Source organism: Ahaetulla prasina, chromosome 6 (genome assembly GCF_028640845.1).
Source record: "Ahaetulla prasina isolate Xishuangbanna chromosome 6, ASM2864084v1, whole genome shotgun sequence".
NCBI lineage: Eukaryota > Metazoa > Chordata > Lepidosauria > Squamata > Colubridae > Ahaetulla > Ahaetulla prasina.
In genome coordinates this window covers 22,319,419-22,342,216 of record NC_080544.1, presented here as the reverse complement: position 1 = coordinate 22,342,216, position 22,798 = coordinate 22,319,419, and the positions used below count along the sequence as shown (strand labels likewise).

Here is a 22,798-nt window from a genome sequence, read left to right as displayed (position 1 = left end):
ACACTTACTTAATTAAGCTAGCTCCTTTCGGGCTCGCTTTCCTTCAGCGTCTCCAATCAGTTACATTGTCTGGAAGGCAGAATCAGTTGCAGCTAATGTAATTGATTGGCGTTCCCCAGGAACTCTGGGAGTTGAAGTCCACAAATCTGCCTGGAATCCATTGCTCAGCTAATTGCTTTGCTGGCTGAGCAACTCTGGGAGTTGAAGTCCACAAACCTTAAAGTTATAAGGTTGGAGACCCCGATCTAAAAAATATAAATAAAATAATAAAATATTTGTGCAGCTTTCTGAGATTTGGTGTGTTTCTGTAGTGTTTCACTCTAACTACACAAACACACAGAATCTCACAAAGCTGTATGTGGCATTTTGTGTATGTGAGTCTGTTCTGCTGTGTTGTGTGTGTGTAAAGTGTGAAAGTTGGTTTTTGGTACCTCTTATTGTTTTGTGTACTTTGTTTATTATTTTTATTATTTATTGGTATTGGCTGCGCCCACCCAGTCACATGATGGCCAAGCTGCTCTCATCCAGTCACATGACCACCAAACCATGCCCAGTGTCACATGACCACCAAGCCACAAAATAAGCCACGCCCACAGAACTGGTAGTAAAAAAATTTAGAATGCAGAGCTCATCTCCATTTCAAAGCCGAAAAGCCAGCGCTGTCTGAAGACGTCTCCATGGTCATATGGCCAGAATGACTAAACATCAAAGTCACATGGAATGCTGTTACCTTCCCACCAAAAGTGGTCTCTATTTTTCTACTTGCATTTTTTTGCTTTCAAACTGCTAGGTTGGCAGAAGCTGGGACAAGTAATGGGAGCTCACCCCATTACACGGCACTAGGGATTCAAACCGCTGAACCGCTGACCTTTCAATCGACAAGCTCAGCGTCTTAGCCAGTGAGCCACCGCATCCCTAGGAAGACTTTTAATATGCAACAAAAATAGGGATTTATTTTTGAGATCTGAATTATAAATATCTACATTGCTTTCTTTGTTGATGTTTATTGTATTTTTAGGCCACAGACAATGACGTAGGCTCTTACGGAAAAGTGAGCTATTACTTCAGTGATGATCCAGACAGGTAGGTGTTTTATTAAAGGCATTCTTTGATCTTTCTGCTGTAGCCTTAATATAATGCTTCATTTATATCAGTTAAATTGAAATAAAATCCTCACACTGTTCTGGTCATTGTTTCATTGAGATAGGTTTGTCGTTTCAATGCCTTGAAAATCATGTCAGTAAATGAGGTGCTAATTAGAATTGACCCTGAAGATAGTAGTGGTGGATACCTTATGCCTTTTATGATCAACTGTCAACAGTAAAGCAACAAGCAACCCCAAAAATGCCATAGAGTAGCCCATGGTAGAGCACTCAATGGAAGTCAAAGTTGAACTATAAAGGAGTAAGATAGGAAGAATATTGATGCCTTTGAACCAGAGGTGGGTTTCACATTATGTTGCTATCAGTTTGCTGCATGTGCGCACATTCGCTTCGTGTGCGTGCATGCTCAGTTCGCACGCACGCCTGCCTTCCGCACATGTGCCCAGTCTTCCGCACATGTGCTTTGCTTGCGCATGTACCTTCCACACATGCACGCAGCCTCAAAAACGTGGGACGGCATAGAGCTGGGGCGGGTTGGTGGGCCCATTCACAATTTCCACTACCGGTTTGGGTGAACCAGTCCAAACCGGCTGAATATCTTCTCTGCTTTGAACATTGGTGTTGGAGAAGACTCTATGGATAATCAAGAAAACAAACCAATGGATCATCAAACACTCAAGGGGTCCTTGAGTGCTAAGACAGTCTGTTATTAACAGCAGCTGCTTGCAATTACTGCAGTTTCAAGCCCCACCAGGCCCAAGGTTGACTCAGCCTTCCATCCTTTATAAGGTAGGTAAAATGAGGACCCAGATTGTTGGGGGCAATAAGTTGACTTTGTATATAATATACAAATGGATGAAGACTATTGCTTGACATAGTGTAAGCCATCCTGAGTCTTCAGAGAAGGGCGAGATATAAATGCAAATAAATAAAAAAAAAAAACATCAACCCAGGGTTCTCATTCAAGGCATAAATCACCAAGCTCAAATTATCCTGCTTCAGACACTGGTCTTTGGAAAAGGCCTTATTGCTGAGAAATGTGGAAGGAAAAAGAAGGGTATGACCATCAGCAATGTAAATAGACTCAGTTATGGTAGGTTAACTGAGGTAGGTATGGTAGGTTAACTTGGGAGACTTGAAAGAACAAATTAGGGAACGGATCAATCAATCAATTTTAGATTCATGGAATTCCTTGTTTTCCGTTTTCCTATCAAGGAAGAAAAAGATTAATAATGTAGGAATGAATTCCACACCCTAACACTAAATTAGCAAACAGCGAGACAAAAAAGGGTAAGTGCTGAAAGGTTATATAAGAAACCCCATGCTAGGGAATAGGAGTAAATATTGTACAACATCAGCATTATCTTTTTGATGGAGACCAATTCAGTATGAAATCCAGAATTTCTTCAACGTCTTGAAATCTGGAGAGATTTCATAAGGTTCTAATACGTTGAATGCAGAAATGTTAGCAATGTACCCGTAATGAGGAATACATGTGTGTCATGCTGCTCCCACATGCTCCAAATTATCTCTGGCCGACTGCTAGCTTGAACTGCCAGGATTATCTCCAACACTGCTCACAGTTGATCAAGGAGAGTGGTTGATGGCAAATTAAATGGGCATAGGGAAGACACACCCTCTACTTATAGGCTGTAGCATGAATTCATGTTAGTTGCAGGATTTATCTATAATTCAGTCACACTTTTACTTCTGGTATTAATTAATCATGGGGCAGCATTTTTAATTCAGAAAATCAATTATGAATTACACTGCCAACTCTGGTCCATCTTGCATCCTAATTGGCCTTGGATCAAAACATACGTGACCAAGGTTGCTGATCTTAAGATTTAATATAGTGATCCAGCAAAAAGAAAGAAAGCCTAATTCGTCGCTAAGTCAAGACTTGGAATTCCTAAAATTGAAACAGAAAGTCCTGTCATCCCAGATCCTTTAAAATAAGCCAGCAGATTAATATTTCTACCTGTGTATCAAACTAATTTGGATATACATCTTGAGATGAGAAGGTAATAATGTGCTGAGACTTTATTCTTCAGAGACATCAGGTTGAAATGAACTGTAGTAGAACTCCTCGGTTCATTCTCTCTGACTGTGCAAATTTCCTGTGCAACAACCTCAGGAGATATCCATTGTAAATGGAAGAGAGAGAAATGAGCATAGCTGTGAGAATGTAGCATTTAACCCTCTCTCTACTCATTTTTTTTTCAACTCAACATTCATTTCTCCCATCCAGATATTAAGACTCTAGAAAGATTACAGAAAAGAGCAACAAAGATGATTTAGGAAATTGAAGGCTAAAACCTATGAAGGATGGTTACAAGAATTGGGTATATCTAGTTCAGGGTTCGGCAACTTAAACACTCAAAGAGCCACAAAGGTCCTAACCGGAAGCCCCTGTTCAATTCAGGAGCCGACTGGAAGTCCAGTTCCCCCACCATAGAGTCTCCTCCTAGTGCGGCATCCTTTTTCCTCTGCTGACCAGAAGTCTGGTTCTTCCACCATAGAGTCTCCTCCTAGCACAGCATCCTTTTTCCTCTACCTGTCCTAATCAAAAGCACTATCAATTGTGGAGCTGATCAGCAACAGGGATCCCACAGCAGAGGGATGAAAGAGCCACATGCGGCTCCAGAGCCACAGGTTGCTGACCCCTGACCTAGTTTAATGGGGGGTGGGGAAAACTAGGGATGTTATGATAGAAGTGTTCTATCTAAGTGGTTGCCAGAAAGAAGAGGGAGTCAAGCTATTCTCCAAAGCACCTGAAGGTAAAACAAGAAGCAATCGGTGGAAACTAATCAAGGAGAGAAACAATTTAGAACTAAGAAAAAATTTCCTGACAGTTAGAACAATTAATCAGTGGAACAACTTGTCTCCAGAAGTTGTAAATGGTTCAACGCTGGAAATTTTTAAGAAAGGCTTGGACAGCCATTTGTATGAAATGTATATTATGGTCTCCTGCTTGAGCAGGGGGTTAGAATTAGAAGACCTCCAAAGTCTCTTCCAACTGTGTTATTCTGTTAAATTGACTACTGTATGTACTGAAGTCTATTTCTTCAACACGTTACTTGCTGTTTTGGGCTCCAGGTTCTCCTTAGACAAGGATTTAGGCATCATCACACTGGTTGCCCGCCTGGACTTTGAGACGACCCAGCGTTATACACTCACTGTCATCGCCAGAGATGGGGGTGGAGAAGAGACAACCGGGAGGGTCCGGATTAATATCCTGGATGTCAATGACAACATACCCACATTCCAGAAAGATTCCTATTTAGGAGCTCTGAGGGAAAATGAGCCATCAGTCACTCAAGTGGTCCGCGTGAGGGTAAGAAACGCCATATATATATACATCTATATCTATATCTATATCTATCTATCTATCTATCTATCTATCTATCTATCTATCTATCTATCTATCTATCTATCTATCTGTCGTGTCCCACTCCTCCGCTGACGGCCGGGTCAGGGAAATCCGAATCAGGCGTGCCTCTGCAGCTCTGCCAAAGTCCTAGCAAAGTCCTCAAGGCAGGCAGGAGACCAGAAAGTGACTTCAGCAAGATATGTTCGACTTTGCCTGACTCAGAGACTGCCAGAAAGCAGATCCTTTATATAGGCCATGGGGTGTGGCTCCATGACTCAGCACTTATCCAGGCCTGCCCCTCCCTTCCTTCTGACGCCGCCGCCTATCAATTCTTCTGAAGCGAGGGTCACTCCAGTCGGCAGCTGTTGGTAATAGACCTCCCTCAGGCTCACATGCTGTGGGGGAGGGGGAGGGGTCTAGTTGCTCCGTTTGCCGGGGCTGGGGCCGGGAGGTGCCCCCTCCTCCTCAGCCTGTCTGGGCATGGAGCCAGGGCTGGGGCCGGGAGGCATACTAGGACATTCCTCAGCGTTCGGAAGCAGATAAGAAGACCCCGGCTGCGGTGAGAGCGGGCAAGATACAACACTATCTATCTATCTATCTATCTATCTATCTATCTATCTATCTATCTATCTATCTATCTATCTATCTATCTATATCTATATTATGCTGAGATGATGAAGAAGAAATGAAGTATCGGTGTAACTTAAAAGCCATTTGTGATATAAAGAACTGCGTTGAAAAAAGTGCATAATGTGTGGAAATCACTGTCAAAAAAATTAAAATGCATTCCACTTGAACTGACATTTCCAGTCTGACGCTTGTATGTGCTTGTGGAACCATCCCTTGTGCCCACAAAATCCATTCTTTTTATTTATTTATTTTTGGCACAACATTATATACAAGCACATATAATGATAGAAAAACAATAGGACAGGAACAGTAGGCACTTTTGTGCACTTATGCACGCCCCTTATAGTCCTCTTAGGAATGGGGTGAGGTCAATGGTAGACAGTTTTTGGTTAAAAATTTTGGGAGTTTGAGAAGAGACCACAGAGTCAGGTAGTCTGTACCAAGCATTAACAACTCTGTTACAAAAGTCATATTTTCTGCAATCAAGATTGAAGCAGTTAACATTAAGTTTGAATCTATTATTTGCTCTTGTATTATTGTGATTGAAGCTGAAGTAGTCTTTAACAGGAAGGACATTGCAATAGATGATTCTGTGTGTTAAACACAGGTCATGTTGGAGTCGGCTGAGTTCTATGTTTTCTAATCCCAGGATTTCAAGTCTGGTGGTATAAGGTATTTTGTTGTTTACAGAGGAGCGGAGAACTCTTCTTGTAAAATATTTCTGGACTCGTTCAATTGTATTAATGTCAGAGATGAGGTATGGGTTCCAGACAGGTGAGCTATATTCAAGAATGGGTCTTGCAAATGTTTTGTATGCTCTGGTTAGTAGTGTAGTGTTTTTGGAAAAGAAGCTACGCAAAATTAGGTTTACAACTCTTAGAGCCTTTTTTGCTATGTAGTTACAATGGGCTTTGGCACTTAGATCATTTGATATGAAAACTCCAAGGTCTTTTACATTCTCCTGCTGAATTTTCCATTTTAAAGAAAAACCTTTGTAAAAGAATATTAAATGAGGTGTTAGCATGGCATAACCTCCAGAAACTTTTTATTTTCAAAAAAATTATTTCCCCCACCACTTAAAACAGAAAACTGCGAATGAAACAGAATTAGGCATGTTGTTCTAACAATTATTTATTAAACGTAAAGAAGCCTGACTTCAGAATGACTGGGCAGCTTACATTAAATAAATCAAAATCCATAATACACAAAGAGACTATCCATGTCTGCACCACAAATTCCAAGCACGATACAGGAACTCGCTCTACTCCAGAACCTGGGAAAAGAGCCAAGTTTGCATTTTATCTTTCCTGATTCTTGATATTTGCAAGACTTTTTTCACTTCACTTTAAAAAAAAAAAAAAGAAGGCTGGGGCTTTGAACATACACTCATGGTCACCGTCTTATATTTTATGTATACACACAAACACGCACATACATCATGGACCTGATTTAGGAATGTAGGTCTTAGTTTTTTGGAGCTACAATAACTTTTGCAGATGTGGCTTTTATATTGTAGGAAAAGGAAATATCACGTCAGCCTGCTTTTAGAGGTGTGCATGGCTTTGGAACCCACCCACCCACCCCAAAAAAAGTAGCTTTATGTCTCCAGGTGCTCCAAAGTACTTCGGAGGTCATCAGATTGTCCTACTTTTTATGTCTCATTTGAACTCTTCCTGGTTTTGTTTTTTTTTGAAAAGTTTTATTTAATTTCTCTCTCCCGCTGTTTAATCTGTGGTCAGGTTAAGATGGCATGCATACCTAATGCTCACGGGTGGGCTTCAAAAGTTTCAGCAAAGGGTTCTCTGCCTGGTTGCTGGGTGGGCGTGGCCATGGTGGGCGTGGCCTAGTTGGCCTCCTGCACCACGCGGGGGTGGTGGTTTTGTCTTCCCCAGGCTCTGGAGGCTTTCCTTGCGCCTCTGGGAGAGCGAAAACTGCCTCCCTCGTGCTCCGGAGGCTCTCCAGAAGCCAGAAACGGGCCTATTTTCAAACTTCTGGAACTTCTGGGAGGCCCGTTTTTCCCCCCTCGCTGAGCCTCCGCGCGGACCCTCCACTTACCTCACATCCAAAACAAGCCATGTGGAGACTCCGAGGAGGAGCAGGGTGGGTGGGGCCAGCCAGGGGTGGGATTTGGAGGTTCTCCAAACCGGCCATAATGTTAGCTAGGGGTTAGCTAATGCTAATGCTCCTAATTTTTCCCATGGTAGTTGGGTTGTGCTGAGAGAGAGAGCAACAGACCCAAAGTCTCCCAAATGGCTTTCATTGTGTAGAAAAATGTTTCAGTATAAGTATTTCTTCTGATTTAATCTAGGCTTCGGATGAAGATTCCTCTCCAAACAACCAGATTGCTTATAGCATTGTGTATGCTTCTGCATTCAAAAGTTACTTTGACATTACCTTGTCTGAAGGTTATGGAGGTGAGTGTGCAGCATTATGTTCAGATTCCTTCCACATCTCGTGCCTAGTGTCGTAATTGCCAACGCTGCTTTCTTGCTTTTTCAGTGATAAGTGTCATCCGCCCTCTGGATTATGAGCAAGTTGCCAATGGTGTCATTTACTTGATTGTAATGGCCAAGGATGCAGGCATCCCGGCCCTCAACAGCACCGTCCCCATCACCATTGAAGTGTTCGTAAGTACCACTACTGCCTTCCATTCTAGCAACTCAGAAGATAAAACTGAACAGATCAAATCTCTGGTCTTGCTTTTCTTATTCTGTTCAATTAGAACAACGTAACTATTTATTCAACTAAGAACAGTTTGTTAAGAAGGACTGATTGAGTGATTGACTGATTGATTGATTGATTAAAAAAAAGAATAATGTACCAACAATGTCAGGGGTGAACTAATTTTTGGTAGCAGGAGCCCATTTTTCAAACAGGTTTATATGGATTGAGGCTTGACTCAGTGGGTCTGTCATTATAATCTCACATGCTGGATTTTCTGCCCCCCGCATGCGTCATGTGCGCGCGCAGACCTTTTGCACATGCGCAAAACCTTCTGTGCATGCGCAGAAGGTAAAAAATGCATTACTTTGTAGTTAAAACCAGGAAGTAATGACACCCAGGCAGCGGGTGTCGCCAGTGGTTCAGCGATTGCTACCGGATCACCGAACCACCAGCCACGATTGCTACCGGATCACGAGATTCGGTCAGAACTGGGAGCATTTCACCCCTGGTGGGAATGAAGATTTTGCAGTATCCTTCCCCTGCCACGCCCACCAAGCCACATCATGCCCACCACGCCACACCATGCCCACCAAGCCACGCCCACAGGACCGGTAGTAAAAAAAATTAGATTTCACCACTGGGCCCAAGTATATTCAAATGCATGTAGAGAAGATGGACGAAAGGACCCATATTCAAAGCCAAAACAAATGCAGAGTATTAGCTCCATTTGGCTTTCTGGAAACAGCCAGTAGCTAATTTATTCAAATGGATGATTGTGTATTGTATAAACACCCTTCGTTCATCAGACAAATGATTTATCAAAATTAATCATCTATTTTTGAAAAACTTTGCTTCTTCATTTATCTCGTATATTCTGCTAAACTTTTAAAATATCACCCTCAGTACTAAATCTTGTTTTTAATTATAGTTTCTAAGATTGCAAGCAAAGTCCTTAAAATGTGGGGCTGGGGCTGGGATTGGAGTGATATATGTTCAAAAACAATAATAATAGGCACATATACAGTATCCTCCCTTTTTATGATCCTATAATCCCTTAATTGGGGAAGAGTCAGGGTGACTAAAGCTGAGCATTTACCGGCCGGACATCCTTCCTAACTTCTACATGGGGTTCACAGCAGAAATTTTTTCTTTGTGTCCCAGGAGAGAAACAATCTGCTGCTACCTAGGATTGAACTCCCAACCCTCTGAGTGGGAGGCAAGTGTCTTCACTACTAGGCCACCACACTGTTTATGCACTCCTACTGTATACAGTATCTGGAAATTTATTTTTTGTTCTGCTCAAATTTGTCCCAAACCTTAATTCTCCTGTCTTCACAGAAATATTAGCTATTGAGGTATATTTTAAACAGTGGTTCAAATCATGTTCATTACAGTCAAAAACCAGAGACCAGAACAAATAAAAACACTCAATGAATATCCAGTTAAAAATTCTAGAATAAAACAATAAATAATAGATAAAATCTATATTAAAATCACAATTTGGCATCCAGTCTGTCAATTAAAAAGTAAAGATAAAGGTTCCCCAGCACATGCGTGTTAGTCCTTTCCAGCTCTAGGGCAGTGCGCATCACCGTTTCTAAGCCGAAGAGCCAGCGCTGTCCAAAGATGACTCTGTGGTCATGTGACCAGCATAACTCAACGCGGAAGGCACACGGAGCACTGTTACCTTCCCACCAAAGCGGTCCTTATTTTTCTACTTGCATTATTTTTACTTGCTTTCGAACTGCTAAGTTGGCAGAACCTGGTACAAGTAACAGGAGGTCACCCTGTTACGTGGCGTTAGGGATTCAAACAGCTGAACTGCTTACCTTCTGATCAACAAGCTCAGCATCTTAGCCACTGAGCCCCCGCATCCCTTGAGTCTGTCAATTACACATGGCCTAACCGTACTATAGTAACAATCTATAAACTATGAGGCCCATAGTCATTAAATGCTAACATGCAAAGAAATAGTAATGTAAAATGTTTGCCACATTACTATGTGCCACATTACTACGGTTTAGCTCTGCCTGGTAAGGCCTGTTATTAAGAACACAAAGCCTGCAATTACTGCAGGTTCGAGCCCGGCCCAAGGTTGACTCAGCCTTCCATCCTTTATAAGGTAGGTAAAATGAGGACCCAGATTGTTGGGGGGGCAATAAGTTGACTTTGTAAATATATACAAATAGAATGAGACTATTGCCCTATACATTGTAAGCCGCCCTGAGTCTTCGGAGAAGGGCGGGGTATAAATGTAAACAAAAAAAAAAAAAAAACATTAGTTGTATAAAATAGCTATGGTGGATTAATCACGTTTCCGACGAATCCCTAGATTCGTGTCTAACTCTCCTGAGCCACAGGAATAGAGTCTTTGAAACAATGGTATCTTTTTATACTTGCCGTACAGGACAACCAATGGAAGCGCAAGGCACCATGCGAGTGAAAATGCTTTCTGGTGGTTTGCCAACTCTTGTCATCCTTGGAGTGAATATTTTGCTTCTTTATAGATGCGTGCAGTAGGACTGTGACATACTTTATAACATGAATTAAATCTTGCGGTATTAAGTTATAGCTGGTGCTGCCATATCCGTGGCTGATTGGAACACTTCTGCTGATTTCTGTTACATTGATCACTGATGGACAACCAGCTTTAGAAGAGACCATGCATGAGTGCTTTCTTACCTGAGACCATATGCCAGGGGTGTCAAACTGGATTTCTTCAAGGGCTGGATCAGCCGTGGTGGAGGGGGGAGAGACATGGGACGGATGGCCTCCTGCAGCACTTTGCCAGCCAAATGGGGCATGGGGGGCACGCGCGGCCCCAACGCACCCTGTTTTTGGCCTGGATGGCCTCCTGAAGCACTCTGCCGGCCAAAACATGGTGCATGGGGTGCTTGCCCCCCCCCCCGCCCTATTTTGGCTGCCAGGGGCACCATGGGCTGGTTGTTTGCTATCTCTAGGCTGGCTCTGCGGGCCACATTTAAGCACACTTTGAGTTTGACACCCCTGTCATATGCTAACGAGGGGTGGCAAAATCCTATAGATGCTTGAAAGGAGAATTTGCTTCATTTCCTTCAGTTCAGAAAGATTGTGCCGAGATGGTTCCATTGTTTTCTTTTTCTCTTGCACTCTGCCTGAAAACCTAAAGTTATCTGGAACCAATCAACTTTGATTGTGGCATGGAGACCAAGGGCACAGTAGCCCTGAAAGTGACTGAAATTATTCATCCTTGAAGCAGTCCAAATAGCTGTCCCTTTTCAAATAATGGTCATCCCAGCCTGAAATTATTTGTTCATGTTGTCCCAAATTGAGATGCTGTTGTGGTCTGCTGGCAGCAGAGTCAGACAGCGAGGAAGTTGGGGAGGAACATAGGCCAGTCCTGGAGTCTGGGGAAGGCTCTGCGTCAGAGGCAGAGAGGGGGCCAGGGCCATCTGATAGTTATGTGCTGCCCCTGGAGTGTCCAGAATTTGACATCAGCAAGGCAGAAGAACAGTGTGAGCCTGTTCCCAATGTGCGCATGCGCAGAGCTGCCGGAAGGCAAGAGCAAACGGATATGAGCTTTTGCAGGAAGTAATTAGTTCATACAGTCAACTAAAAGCTCTGAGAAGTCCATTTGACTCGGTGCTCCATTTGGCCTTGCAAAACTAGTTGGCAATTAGGTCTCTGGTAGGGTTTCAAGGGAGATAAAGGTGGGTGCTTATCAACATTACCCTGAATGACTGTGTCAACTCCAGCAGACATCTGTCGGAATCTTTGTGTTACTCATTACGGGCTATGAATGACCATAATTCACAGCCGTCTCAATAGAAGAGTTTTTTTTGTGGGGGGGACTAAAATTGTGATTTATGCTTTCTCAGGAAGCCTAGATCAGAACAGATGCGAACACCTTTTTAAAAAAAAATCCAGAAAGATAACTTGCACCTATATGGCAATAACAGGGCCAGCGTTCCTTTTTAAGGGTTAAATCAGATTGTCAAGAGAACAAGCACCTGAACTGAGAAATCTCAGAATAAGAATGAGCAATAGTTTCTTGATGACCCTTCAATCTCAGATCCTTTCTAATCAGATCTGACTTAAAGTGGCAGCAATTCGCTGGCCAAAGAGTTGGTCCTCTTTGATGATGTTGATGCAAAAAAATAAATAAATAATAAATCCCTGATTTTCACCCTCTCATAGCATTGTGAGGAGACAAAGGAAACAGCAAAGGGGCTTAATTAAGGAGAAACATCTTCTTTCCCTAACTGTTCTTTGGACAGTGTAATCCCATCTATCTAAAGACCGCATTTGAAAAGGTCATTTCCTTCTAGTTGATTTTGTACTTGGGTGATTTCTAAGTAGCTGTCACATTCTGCACTTTCTACCAAAAGGGATTTTTCTCTTTCAAGTGTAAGGGGGGGGAAATATATGATGAGGATGATGATAATGATGAATTGGCTCACTTAAGACAAATGAAAGAAAAGGACAAGTGTGGGTCTGCGCAGGCTTCTGTATCTGTGATAAGAGGGTGGGGGGAAGAGTTTGAAACTTTTTCATCCTATGCTTATTGATTTTTAATCAAGAAATGAAATTCACTTTGTATCTTTCCCATTAGGAGACAATAAGCTTCTGAAGGCAGAACTACTGGATAGGAACTAATTTCCTAGCATCCTAGGAAATATTAGCAGTAATGTTTCTCCCCACCTCTCATTCGCTGACATGCTAGTCGCTATTCTGAGCATTGAGTCAGCAAACTTTATGCTTATGTGTGTTAGAAAGAAAAGATATTTCTTTGCTTCAGGTGCTGTTATAGAATAGAACAGAATAAAACTTTATTCTCACTTTATTGTTTATTTACAAATGTTTTGATCCTACAGATGATGATGATGATGAAAAAAATATAGTCAAATATTAAAGATTCAACCCTACCCAGTTAAAAACCATTTCTCTTTCAAATAGAGAGACTGAAAATCTAACATTATATTGCTGTTTACAAATCTTGTGTTCAGTGTTTTACTTAAGGACATTTCAATTGTGCACAGATTTAGATTGTTCTAATTTCCAGTATTGAAAAGCAAACATGTGCACGGGGTATGAATTGGAGATGCTTCTGCTAGATAAACTACTTTTGTGGGCTTTTGTGGCAATTCATAGTGTCAATCAGAAAAACAAAAACTAGTTCCAATAAACATAAGTATGGTCAAGATTGTTGAGCCTGAAATAGGCTGATATAAATGGTGTGGCTATTAAATCACCTGTCCTTCTACTCTGTAAAGAGAGACTGAGAAAAAAAACACTACTTGGACCAAGGCATGATTTACAGTGCACATTACTACTGGCTATCTATCTGCTGATATGTGTGTGTTCGTTTGTGTATATACACATGCAAGCTTTCAAATCAATCTTGAGTCCTGAACTTCATGAACAAATAAGTATGTCCCGATATATTTATTTATTTATTCAATTTGTATAACATCCAATTTGTTAAGTCTTTGGGTGTTAAGTGAATTTCGTTGTATGGGTATACGGTGTATACACCTACAATGACAATAAAGTTGCTACTATTTACTTTATTCATTAAATATGAAACTCAGTCAACTGAACATTCAAAAATGCATCACAAATACCATTGACTGGTGCTAGTGGTTGATACGGGTTGCTGCCAGCGTCCTAGGTATCAACCAAGTACCTTCTTAAAATGTACGATGTTCCGAGTTGCGCATTTTTTTGCCGTTCTGCTGGTGTTATTGCAGGAAGCTGCAATTTGTTGATGTATCTTATAAAATTCTTGGACATGGTACCAAGTGCCCCAATGACAATGGGTATCTCTGTTACATGTTTCATCCATAGCCGTGTAGTTTCGATGGCCAGGTCGCGATATTTCATGATTTTTTCAGTTCTTTTTGTTCGACTCTGACATCTCCTGTTACCGCAATGTCAATAAATTGTACATTTCGGTTTTCGACAACTATGATATCTAGTGTGTTGTGTTCCAAGTGATGATACGTCTGTATTTGAAAGTTCCACAAGATCTTCACCTTCCCATTTTCTATAACTTTTTCCACTTTATGTTCCCATAACTTTTTGGATACAGGCAAGTCGTATTTTTTACATAATGACCAGTGGATTAATTTAACAACTTGGTTGGGTCTAGCTTTGTAATCAGTTTGTGCGATTTTGCTGCTTTCACATATTAAATGTGAAACATTCGACTTTGTTGTTATTTTTTATTGTTGTTGTTGTTGTTGTTAGTGTTACAACTCTGGGTTGCTTGTAAAATACAGCAATAAAAGAATGAAAAACCAAAACATTGGAAGGAAGGATGGATGGATGGATGGATGGAGATAGATAGATAGATAGATAGATAGATAGATAGATAGATAGATAGATAGATAGATAGATAGATAGATAGATAGATAGATAGATAGATAGATAGATAGATAGATAGATAGATAGATAGATAGTCTAAAAAAAGACCAGTAGTCATTAAAAGACTTAAATATGATAGAAGGGTCCATCACCCAATCTAGTCTTGGGCCTGGAGATGGTGATTGGTAATTACTGATTATGTGCTATCAAGTTGATGTCAACTCTTAGTAACCACTTTTTCTCCAAGAAGAAATGTTCATAGCCAACCTCTCCTTCTCTTTCTTTACCCCTTTTCCTGCATTACAGACTACTCCACATATTTGCATAATGTGTCTGAAGTATGATAAATAATGCCTGGTCACCAATAGAAGAGAATATTTTTCTTCTATTGGTGTACTCTCTGAACTTGATTGTCTGTTTTCAGACGTTTCATTACCAAACTATGTAACATCATCAGTGCTTGAAAGATGTGGAGTTTGCTTTCATTTTATATTCAGTACTAGTAGCTTGCCCTGTCGGAGTTGGTTGATTAGGCAATTGATTACTGTTGGCTAGTTTGTCTGATTCCCCTTTTGCTCTTTTCCCAAAATTAAAGTTAAACTTGTTATCCTTAAATTTACATAAAACTTTTCTCATCATGAATAAAAAGAAACTCTCCCAGTGTGATGAAACTTGCCTTTCAGAAGGTTCTTAACATCCAAAAAAGTCAAGAAGCCAATTCATTCCCTGGCATCTCTTATCTCCAGAGTCTTTTTTGAGCCATCTTTAGACGACCATCGCTTCCCCAAAGGTCATGAGTGATGCCAATGTTCATTAAAGGCCCTCTACTGGGACAAAAAAAAAAACAATCCAAAAACGCAGAAGAGTGATTAATTATATATTATAATAGACATCAACGGCATGTGAAATTACCGGAAATACTGACTTTGGTAGCAAAAGAGTCAGGATTTAAAACTAGTTTAGAAAGTTTTTTTTTAATAATATAAATTATAGCAAAAACTTTGGGGTTGTTTGCTCAGCTGCAGTCTTCTTTCTGCCTTTCTCATTCCAATCAGGCATTTATCTTAAACAGCAATCAAGAAACCGGTGGTTAAATGTAAACTTTTGTCTGTGGCATACTTTTAACATAATACAATTTTTGCATATTGTGTTCAGATGACTTGAAAAGGAAAGCAATGACATTAAAAATGTGTTTTTTTTCTGGAACGGAGAAAAAAAGATCAAGTGTTTTAAGATTTGCTTTCCAACAAGTGTGTGTGTTAAAACCTCAAGTACTGTTCAGAATACTGACTAATTTGATAGAGACTTGAAAACTATTGAATTTCTTTGATCGTTCCTAGTGTATTTCAGTTTTTCCCCTTCCTTTAAGTATATTGATTGCCAGTAATTTGATTCTATGCAGAAAAATATATGAGAGCTCAGATTCCTTTAAACCATCCAGATGAAAATGCATGTTGAAAAGTGAACATTTCATAAAAGTATTTCTCTGTTTTTATTTCCATACAGAGAAACTATTAGAATATAAAAAATAGGAGAGGAGGAGCAAATAAGTATTGCAATTGGACAAAAAATTAATCCAGTCCCTATTTTAAATCTTTTTTTTAAAAAAAATTGAAAATAATATTTTAGAATACTTTGCAGAATGCACATAAAATCATTGCTAGTGTCTGTTGATTTCCTGCTGAATAACTTCTTCGTTGGATTTTTTTTTTAAAAAAAAGATGTTTCCTATTGTGAAATTGCTGGGGAATGTGGAACGTGATTTATTGACAATAGATATTTAATTGGCCATCTATAATGGCCCCTTTGCAAACTATTTAAAAATTGTGTTTAAAGGTTTATGCCTGCTTTCAGATGCACTGATCTTTACCCATGACATTTGAATATTTTTCTTTCTTCTTTAATTATCATAAATTTGTTGCTGGATTGTAGGTATACACTTCTGAATTTTTTTCCTCTCTCTAGTCAGCTAGTTTGTTTATATGGATAACAACAGCCACTATTCACCGATATAGTTCTCAGGGTGATTTCAAAGGTTGACCGATCCTGTAGGTGTGCTTCTCGTGAAAGTGACATAAAAACTACCTCCAGGCTGTAGCACCAATCAGATTGCAATTTTGTATTGGTTAAGGGTTCTAACCCTTCTTTTGCAATGGAAGCACTTAAACTGTTGTGGCCTGCCAGTGGCCAGCGGAACTGGCAGAAGATTCAGACAGTTAGGAGGTTGTGGAGGAACATGAGCCAGTCCTGGAGTCTGGGGAAGGCTCTGATGAGGGCTCTGCGTCAGAGGCAGAGAGGGGGCCAGGACCGGATGCCAGTTATCAGCTGCCTTCAGAGGCAGACATCAGTGAGGCAGATGAACAGCTGAAGCCTGTTCCCAGTGTGCGCATGCAGACGAAGGGAACAGCTAAAGAACAAGGGTCGACTTGGGAGTAAGACCACAGGTGGATGATGAATGGCTACTCCCAGAGGGAATAAAACAGGAGCGAAAGGGGAGTGGAGTTTGCAGGAGACAATTAGTTCGCCTAATTGGTTTGCGACTCTCCGAGACTCTTTGCCAAGTTTTGAACATAATCAGCCTGGCAGCTCTTCAAGCCAGATAAGGTCTGTGACTGTAAATTCTCCCTTGGAAGACTTTAGCTGAAGGCGAATGAGAGGAATTCACTGTTTGTTTAATAAAAGGGGTTTTGTCGGGACCAGGATTCTGCTTCGTGCTTTTTGGGGAAGCTTAGATCAGAACATAAACAACTTTTTCTTACCTGTGAATCATTCCAGACCACCCCTACCTCCCAAATAATAATTAAAAAAATAAAATTAAAAAAAGATTGAGACTCAGGAAAGAATGCAGTGAAGAGCAACAAAGATGATTAAGGAGCTAAAACATATGAAGCACGGTTGCAGGAACTGGGCATAGCTAGTCTAGTGAAAAGAAGGGCTAGGAAAGACATGATAGCAGTGTTCCAATATTTGAGAGGTTGCCACAAAGATGACGGGGTCAACCTATTTTCCAAACACCAGAAGGCTAGAAATAATGAATGGAAACTAATCAAGGAAAGAAACAATCTAGAATTAAAGAGAAATTTCCTAATGGTGAGAATGATCAATTAACATAATTTTTAGCAAAGGCTGGATTACTGCATCTGAGTCGACAACAACTTGATGGCAGAGTATTTTTTTAAAACATGAGAATGTAGTAGTAACCATATTCTTATTCAGTTTTTAACTGTTCTGACTCAGCTCCCCAAACACGACAAACCCTCTGACGTTAACTCGAAGATTCCTTTATTAGGTGTCCCAGCAGCCCCGGCAAAAAGTTTCTTTCACAACGCAGGCTAGCAAGTCCGGCCGGCTGGAAAATGAATAGTTGTCTGCTACATCTATTCATCTTTGCCCCTGCCTTTTATCCCCAGAGCTAGGGTGCGGCTTCGCTAGCAGCAGCGGCTTTTCCTTCCCAAAGATCGGCCCATGGATTTCCACTGCTCTCCTCTCCTCTGCCTTCTGTGTATCCACGTGTCAGGAACTGGACCCAGCTGTTTCTCCTCTTCTTCATCAGCCACCTCCAGACCTGGGGGCTGTTGACTCTTCATCTGAGGGCAGGCTCTGCCTCTGTCTCGCTTTCTGTCAGCTCCATTCCCTCTTCCCCCTCAGAGCTCTCAGGTTGCCTTGTTGCTGATCCTGACTCCCACGCCTCCCCCTCTGATACGCTGCTGTAGGAGCCAGCAGCTGATAGGTCACAATATTAATCTACTTGCTGGCCAATCATGACACTCTTCCGTTTGCTTTTTTTTAATTAATAAACCTTGTGTAAATATTGGTGAAAATGTTAAGGTTCAGTCCTACATTCACTTACTTCAGAAATGGATAAAAATAGGTTACTTTTTATCAAAATTTACGCAATTTACACTCTTAAACCTACAAGACTTATTGGAATATTTTTCAGAATTTTAGGGTGGAGTTCAGATTAATTCATCGGGAATGAAAAACTCATTTATTCATTCAAGCGGGACTGGACTGATTTTTTAGATTTTTTAAATTTCTAAATTTTAAATTTTAAATTTTTAAATCTTCTGTAATTTTATATGGGGTATTTTAGGTTGGTCAATTTGACGGTTTTAATTCGGCCACTATTGAATAGGTATTTTAAATTGATTTTTAACTTTGTATACTTATTGCTTTTTATCTTGGCTGTACACCACCCTGAGTCCTTCGGGAGAAGGGCGGTATAAAAGTTTAATTAATAAATAAATAAATAAATAAATTATAGAAGGAAGTATGTATTATATTGGGTGAAAATCTCTTGAAAAATTATGTTTGAAAACGCAAGATTTGAAGAAACGTGCATGACAACATCCATTAAAATTGTCATGCAGACGTCTTTGTTGCGAAATTCACAAAGTAATTTCAGAAATGCTCAAGAATTAACCAGAAGGGAAAAGGAAAGAAAGATGCATAATTGAGGGAAGCTGAAAATTACATCATTTTGTGTAATTGTGTTCCTGCCTATGACAGCACTGTTCATGTCTTAATCTGTAAAGGAACAGAATAATCCATTTTAATTTTAAAAAAATTAACGTGTGAAAAGTGAAGGAGTTAATTACTTAATTATGTACTCCTTGCAAAGCACTTGTGAGTGACAATAGATTATTGCTACTATTCATTGTAATTAAAAGTATTTTAACGACTTAAAATGTTGATATAGCAGCATCTATTAATAAATATTGAATAATATTGAATTTGCTATCCTATCTGTATTTTAGAACTCACAAGATACAGCTATCAATGCTAAAACATCTGCATTAGACTGTATTGGTATCATACAGAGGCTGTATAATCTGGGTGCTTTCAAAGGCAAAGGATAAAGATTACTGTAGTTTTTCTTTTTTTTATTACTTAATTTTCCCAAGATTTATATAAATTAGGAAAAGATTCTCCTCATCAGATACTGCAGTGTAACATATTTGGCTGTTTCTTTGACCTCTTTTCTGAAAACAAAGTATGCGGGGATTCTGGGATTTGTTTTTTTGCCGGACCTTTAACCAAAGCTGGGCTTTAAGGTTGTGTGGCAAAGATGACACTTAGAATGAAAAAAAAAAATGGGATGCTGTGAGAAAATGCTTTTCTTTTCTTTTCTTTTTGAAGCCCTTAGTTCAGGGGTGTAAAACTCGATTTCATTGAGGGCCACATCAAGGTTCTATTTTACCTCAGGGGAGCCAGGGTGGGTGTGGCCAGGTGGGTGTGGCCAGGTGGGTGTGGCCAGTTTGACATCACTCGTGTCAAGGCGCCTGTGATGACCCAAGTTCTCTGCCAGCAAAAACAGGCTCCCGAGCTCTGTTTTTGGCTGTGATGTCTCCTGCAGCCCTCTGCCAGCAAAAACTGAGCTCGGGGGGGGGGGGGGCTCATGCACCCCCCCCCCAACAGCTTCGTTTTCACTGGCAGAGGGCTGCAGGAGGCCGTCATGGCCAAAAACGTAGCCTGGGAGGGCTGCGCTGCCCTCCCGAGCTCCATTTTTGTGTGCAGAAACATTACAGGCCTGTCCTTCGCTGTTTCCACGGTGGCCTTGAGTTTGACACCCCTGCCTTACTTGGATTCAGCTCATTTTCAGAATAACAACAACAACAACAACAGAGTTGGAAGGGACCTTGGAGGTCTTCTAGTCCAACCCCCTCCCTGCCCAGTCAGGAAACCCTACACTACTTCAGACAAATGGTTATCCAACATTTTCTTAAAAATTTCCAGTGTTGGAGCATTCACAACTTCTGCCGGCAAGTTGTTCCACTTATTAATTGTTCTAAGTGTCAGGAAATTTCTCTTTAGTTCTAAGCTGCTTCTCTCCTTGATTAGTTTCCACCCATTGCTTCTTCTCCTGGCCTCAGGTGCTTTGGAGAATAGTTTGACTCCCTCTTCTTTGTGGCAGCCCCTGAGATATTGGAACATTGCTATCATGTCTCCTCTAGTCCTTCTTTTCATTAAACTACACATACCCAGTTCCTGCAACCGTTCTTCATATGTTTTAGCCTCCAATCCCCTAATCATTTTTGTTGCTCTTCTCTGCACTCTTTCTAGAGTCTCCACAACTTTTTTACAAATCATACTTAATTTGGGTCTTTTTTAGCAGCATTATCCACCACATCAAATTTGGGTCCATTGTGTTTAGTTTGCAGTAATTTCTTTCCATGACTGACTTATGACCGTTTTTCATACTTATGACAATTGCAGCATCCTTGTGGTCACATGATCAAAATTTGGCTACTTGGCAACTGGCTCATAGTTACGACGATTGCAGTGTCCCGGGGTTGTGTGATCCCCTTTTGCAAGCTGATACTCACAGTCAATGGAGAAGTCAGGTTTATTTAACAACCATGTTACTAACTTAACAACTGGAGTGATTCATTTAAAAACTGTGGCAAGAAAGGTTGCAAAATGGGGCAAGGCTCACTTAACAACTGTTTCACTTAGCCACAGAAATGTTGGACTCACTTGTGGTCATAAGCCAAGGACTACGTGTACTTGCTTCCATTTAAGCTTGAGGAAAATATCCATGCTGTACAGGTAGCCCCTGACTTATGACCTCGACTGAGGCCAGAATTTTGGTTGTAAATCATGACAGTCATAAATCAAGGCATCCACATGCCAGGACTTGATTTCACAGTTGATTTTACTGGGGTTGTTTAGTGAAACACAAAGTTGGAACTATGAATCCATTCTCCTAAAGGTCATATTTTTGCCAGAAACTGGCAACAAAACACCAGAAACCAGCAAAAAACATTGTAAATTGCAATCACATGACCGTGGGAATAGCAAATATGAACTGGTTGCCAAGCACCCAAAATACAGTCCTTTGGCCAGGCTGGGGGCAGCACATTTTAAGATACCCAGAAGTGCTTTATAAAGCATACAGCACTCTTTCGAAGGCTGTCATAAATCTGAACAATCGGTCATAAGTCAAGGATTACTTATACATTTTAAAATAAGAATAACGCTGTGAAATTGCATCTTGTCTATTATCCAGATTAGGCTGTTGGTCTGAGCTTCAAGCTTGGCAATTTGCTTGCAAACGTTTCATCACCGTTCGAGGAGACATCGTCAGTGTGTTTTGAATTGTGCTCGTCTGTCAGAACACAGGTCTTTAAATACCTTTTTATGAGATGCAAATTAGTCAAACCAACAGCCTAGCTACCAACCTGAGCTACTAATACTCAAATACGTATTATCCAGGTGTTTAGCTTTACAAAATCTCCCTGGGCAGCTTGTTTTTAATCAATATAAGTGTGGTAAGGTAAAGGTAAAGGTTCCCCTTGCACATACATGCTAGTCGTTGCCGACTCTAGGGGGTGGTGCTCATCTCCGTTTCAAAGCCGAAGAGCCAGCACTGTCCGAAGACATCTCCGTGGTCATGTGGCCGGCATGACTCAACACCAAAGGTGCACGGAACGCTGTTACCTTCCCACCAAAGGTGGTCCCTATTTTTTCTACTTGCATTTTTACGTGCTTTCGAAACTGCTAGGTTGGCAGAAGCTGGGACAAATAACGGGAGCTCACCCTGTTACACGGCAGCAGTAGGGATTTGAACCGCTGAGCTGCCGACCTTTCGATCGACAAGCTCAATGTCCTATCCCCTGAGCCACCGGGTCCTTAATAAGTGTGGTATAAGGTTTTAAATTATAATAATTGCAGTTTGGTACTTTTATATACTATTTTAATAGTTTTATAATTATTATTTAAGGTATTTAAGTGTTGGGAAACAGAAAGCAAAATAATAAATAATACACAAGGAACACCTTTTCCAACAGATAGAAATGCTGAATGTGAATACTGAGTTGCATTTGGACAGCTCAGCCTTTAAAAGACAGTGAATGTATTGCAGCAGTGATTTTTAAACTGGGGGTAACAGAACAAACTGCAAATTCTTGTTTGTAAGTAAAGGATCTAATTTGGGACTATCACTGCTGAGATACTTGAGTAAAAGAAAGGAATCTGGGCTTGTTTTTGTGGGTGTAACGATATTATTCAAGACCGGGGGGGGGGGGGGAGGAAAGATAGTTGGGTCGAACATGTTAAGACTTAATTAGAGATTACATTATATTTTACATTCTTCCAAAACTTAAAAAACAGAATTCTACTAGATTCTGAACATTTGTGTAATATATTGTCATCTCCTTGTGTTCTCTGGTATGTCCAAATTTTTTAAAGTTAATTCTGGAACAAACACGAAGAAAAGGTATTGATCAAGTCATTCAGTGACAGGCTTTGATAAACTCCTTCGTTAAATTAAACTGGGCCTTGGGGAGGTGGGGCAGGGGTGAAATGCTACCAGTTTGCTCTAGTTTGGGCGAACCAGTAGTGGTAAAAACTACCAGTTCGCCCAAACCGGTAGTTAAAAAAAGTTACAATCTGACGATCAGCTTTGCTGCGCGGTTTATCTTTGCTAAAAAGCAGGATTTCCTGCTCTCTAATGAAGTTAAACCACATAGGACAACTGATTCCCCCCCTCACTGTTCTACTTACCTTCCCAAGCCTCCTTTTGGCGCACAGTGCATGTGTGCGCCCAGCGATCCTTTAGCAAACTGGTTCAGATTTCACCACTGAGGTGGGGTTAATATATACTGTCATCAAAATGCTATTTATTTTATTATGGGTTGGACATTTATGTTTTGCTGCCAAAATCAGGTGGCACAATGTTTAT

General features: G+C 40.6%; 1 protein-coding gene across 1 annotated transcript in view; it reads left to right on the top strand.

Annotated features, from left to right (window-relative positions):
• Positions 1-22,798, top strand: part of CDH23 (cadherin related 23) — a 719,962-nt gene that overhangs the window by 470,868 nt on the left and 226,296 nt on the right. Inside the window, exons 14-17 of the mRNA XM_058188066.1 lie at positions 1,019-1,083; positions 4,203-4,440; positions 7,415-7,520; positions 7,606-7,733. Coding sequence (XP_058044049.1) covers positions 1,019-1,083; positions 4,203-4,440; positions 7,415-7,520; positions 7,606-7,733 — 537 coding nt within the window. The remainder of the gene's footprint in view (positions 1-1,018; positions 1,084-4,202; positions 4,441-7,414; positions 7,521-7,605; positions 7,734-22,798) is intronic.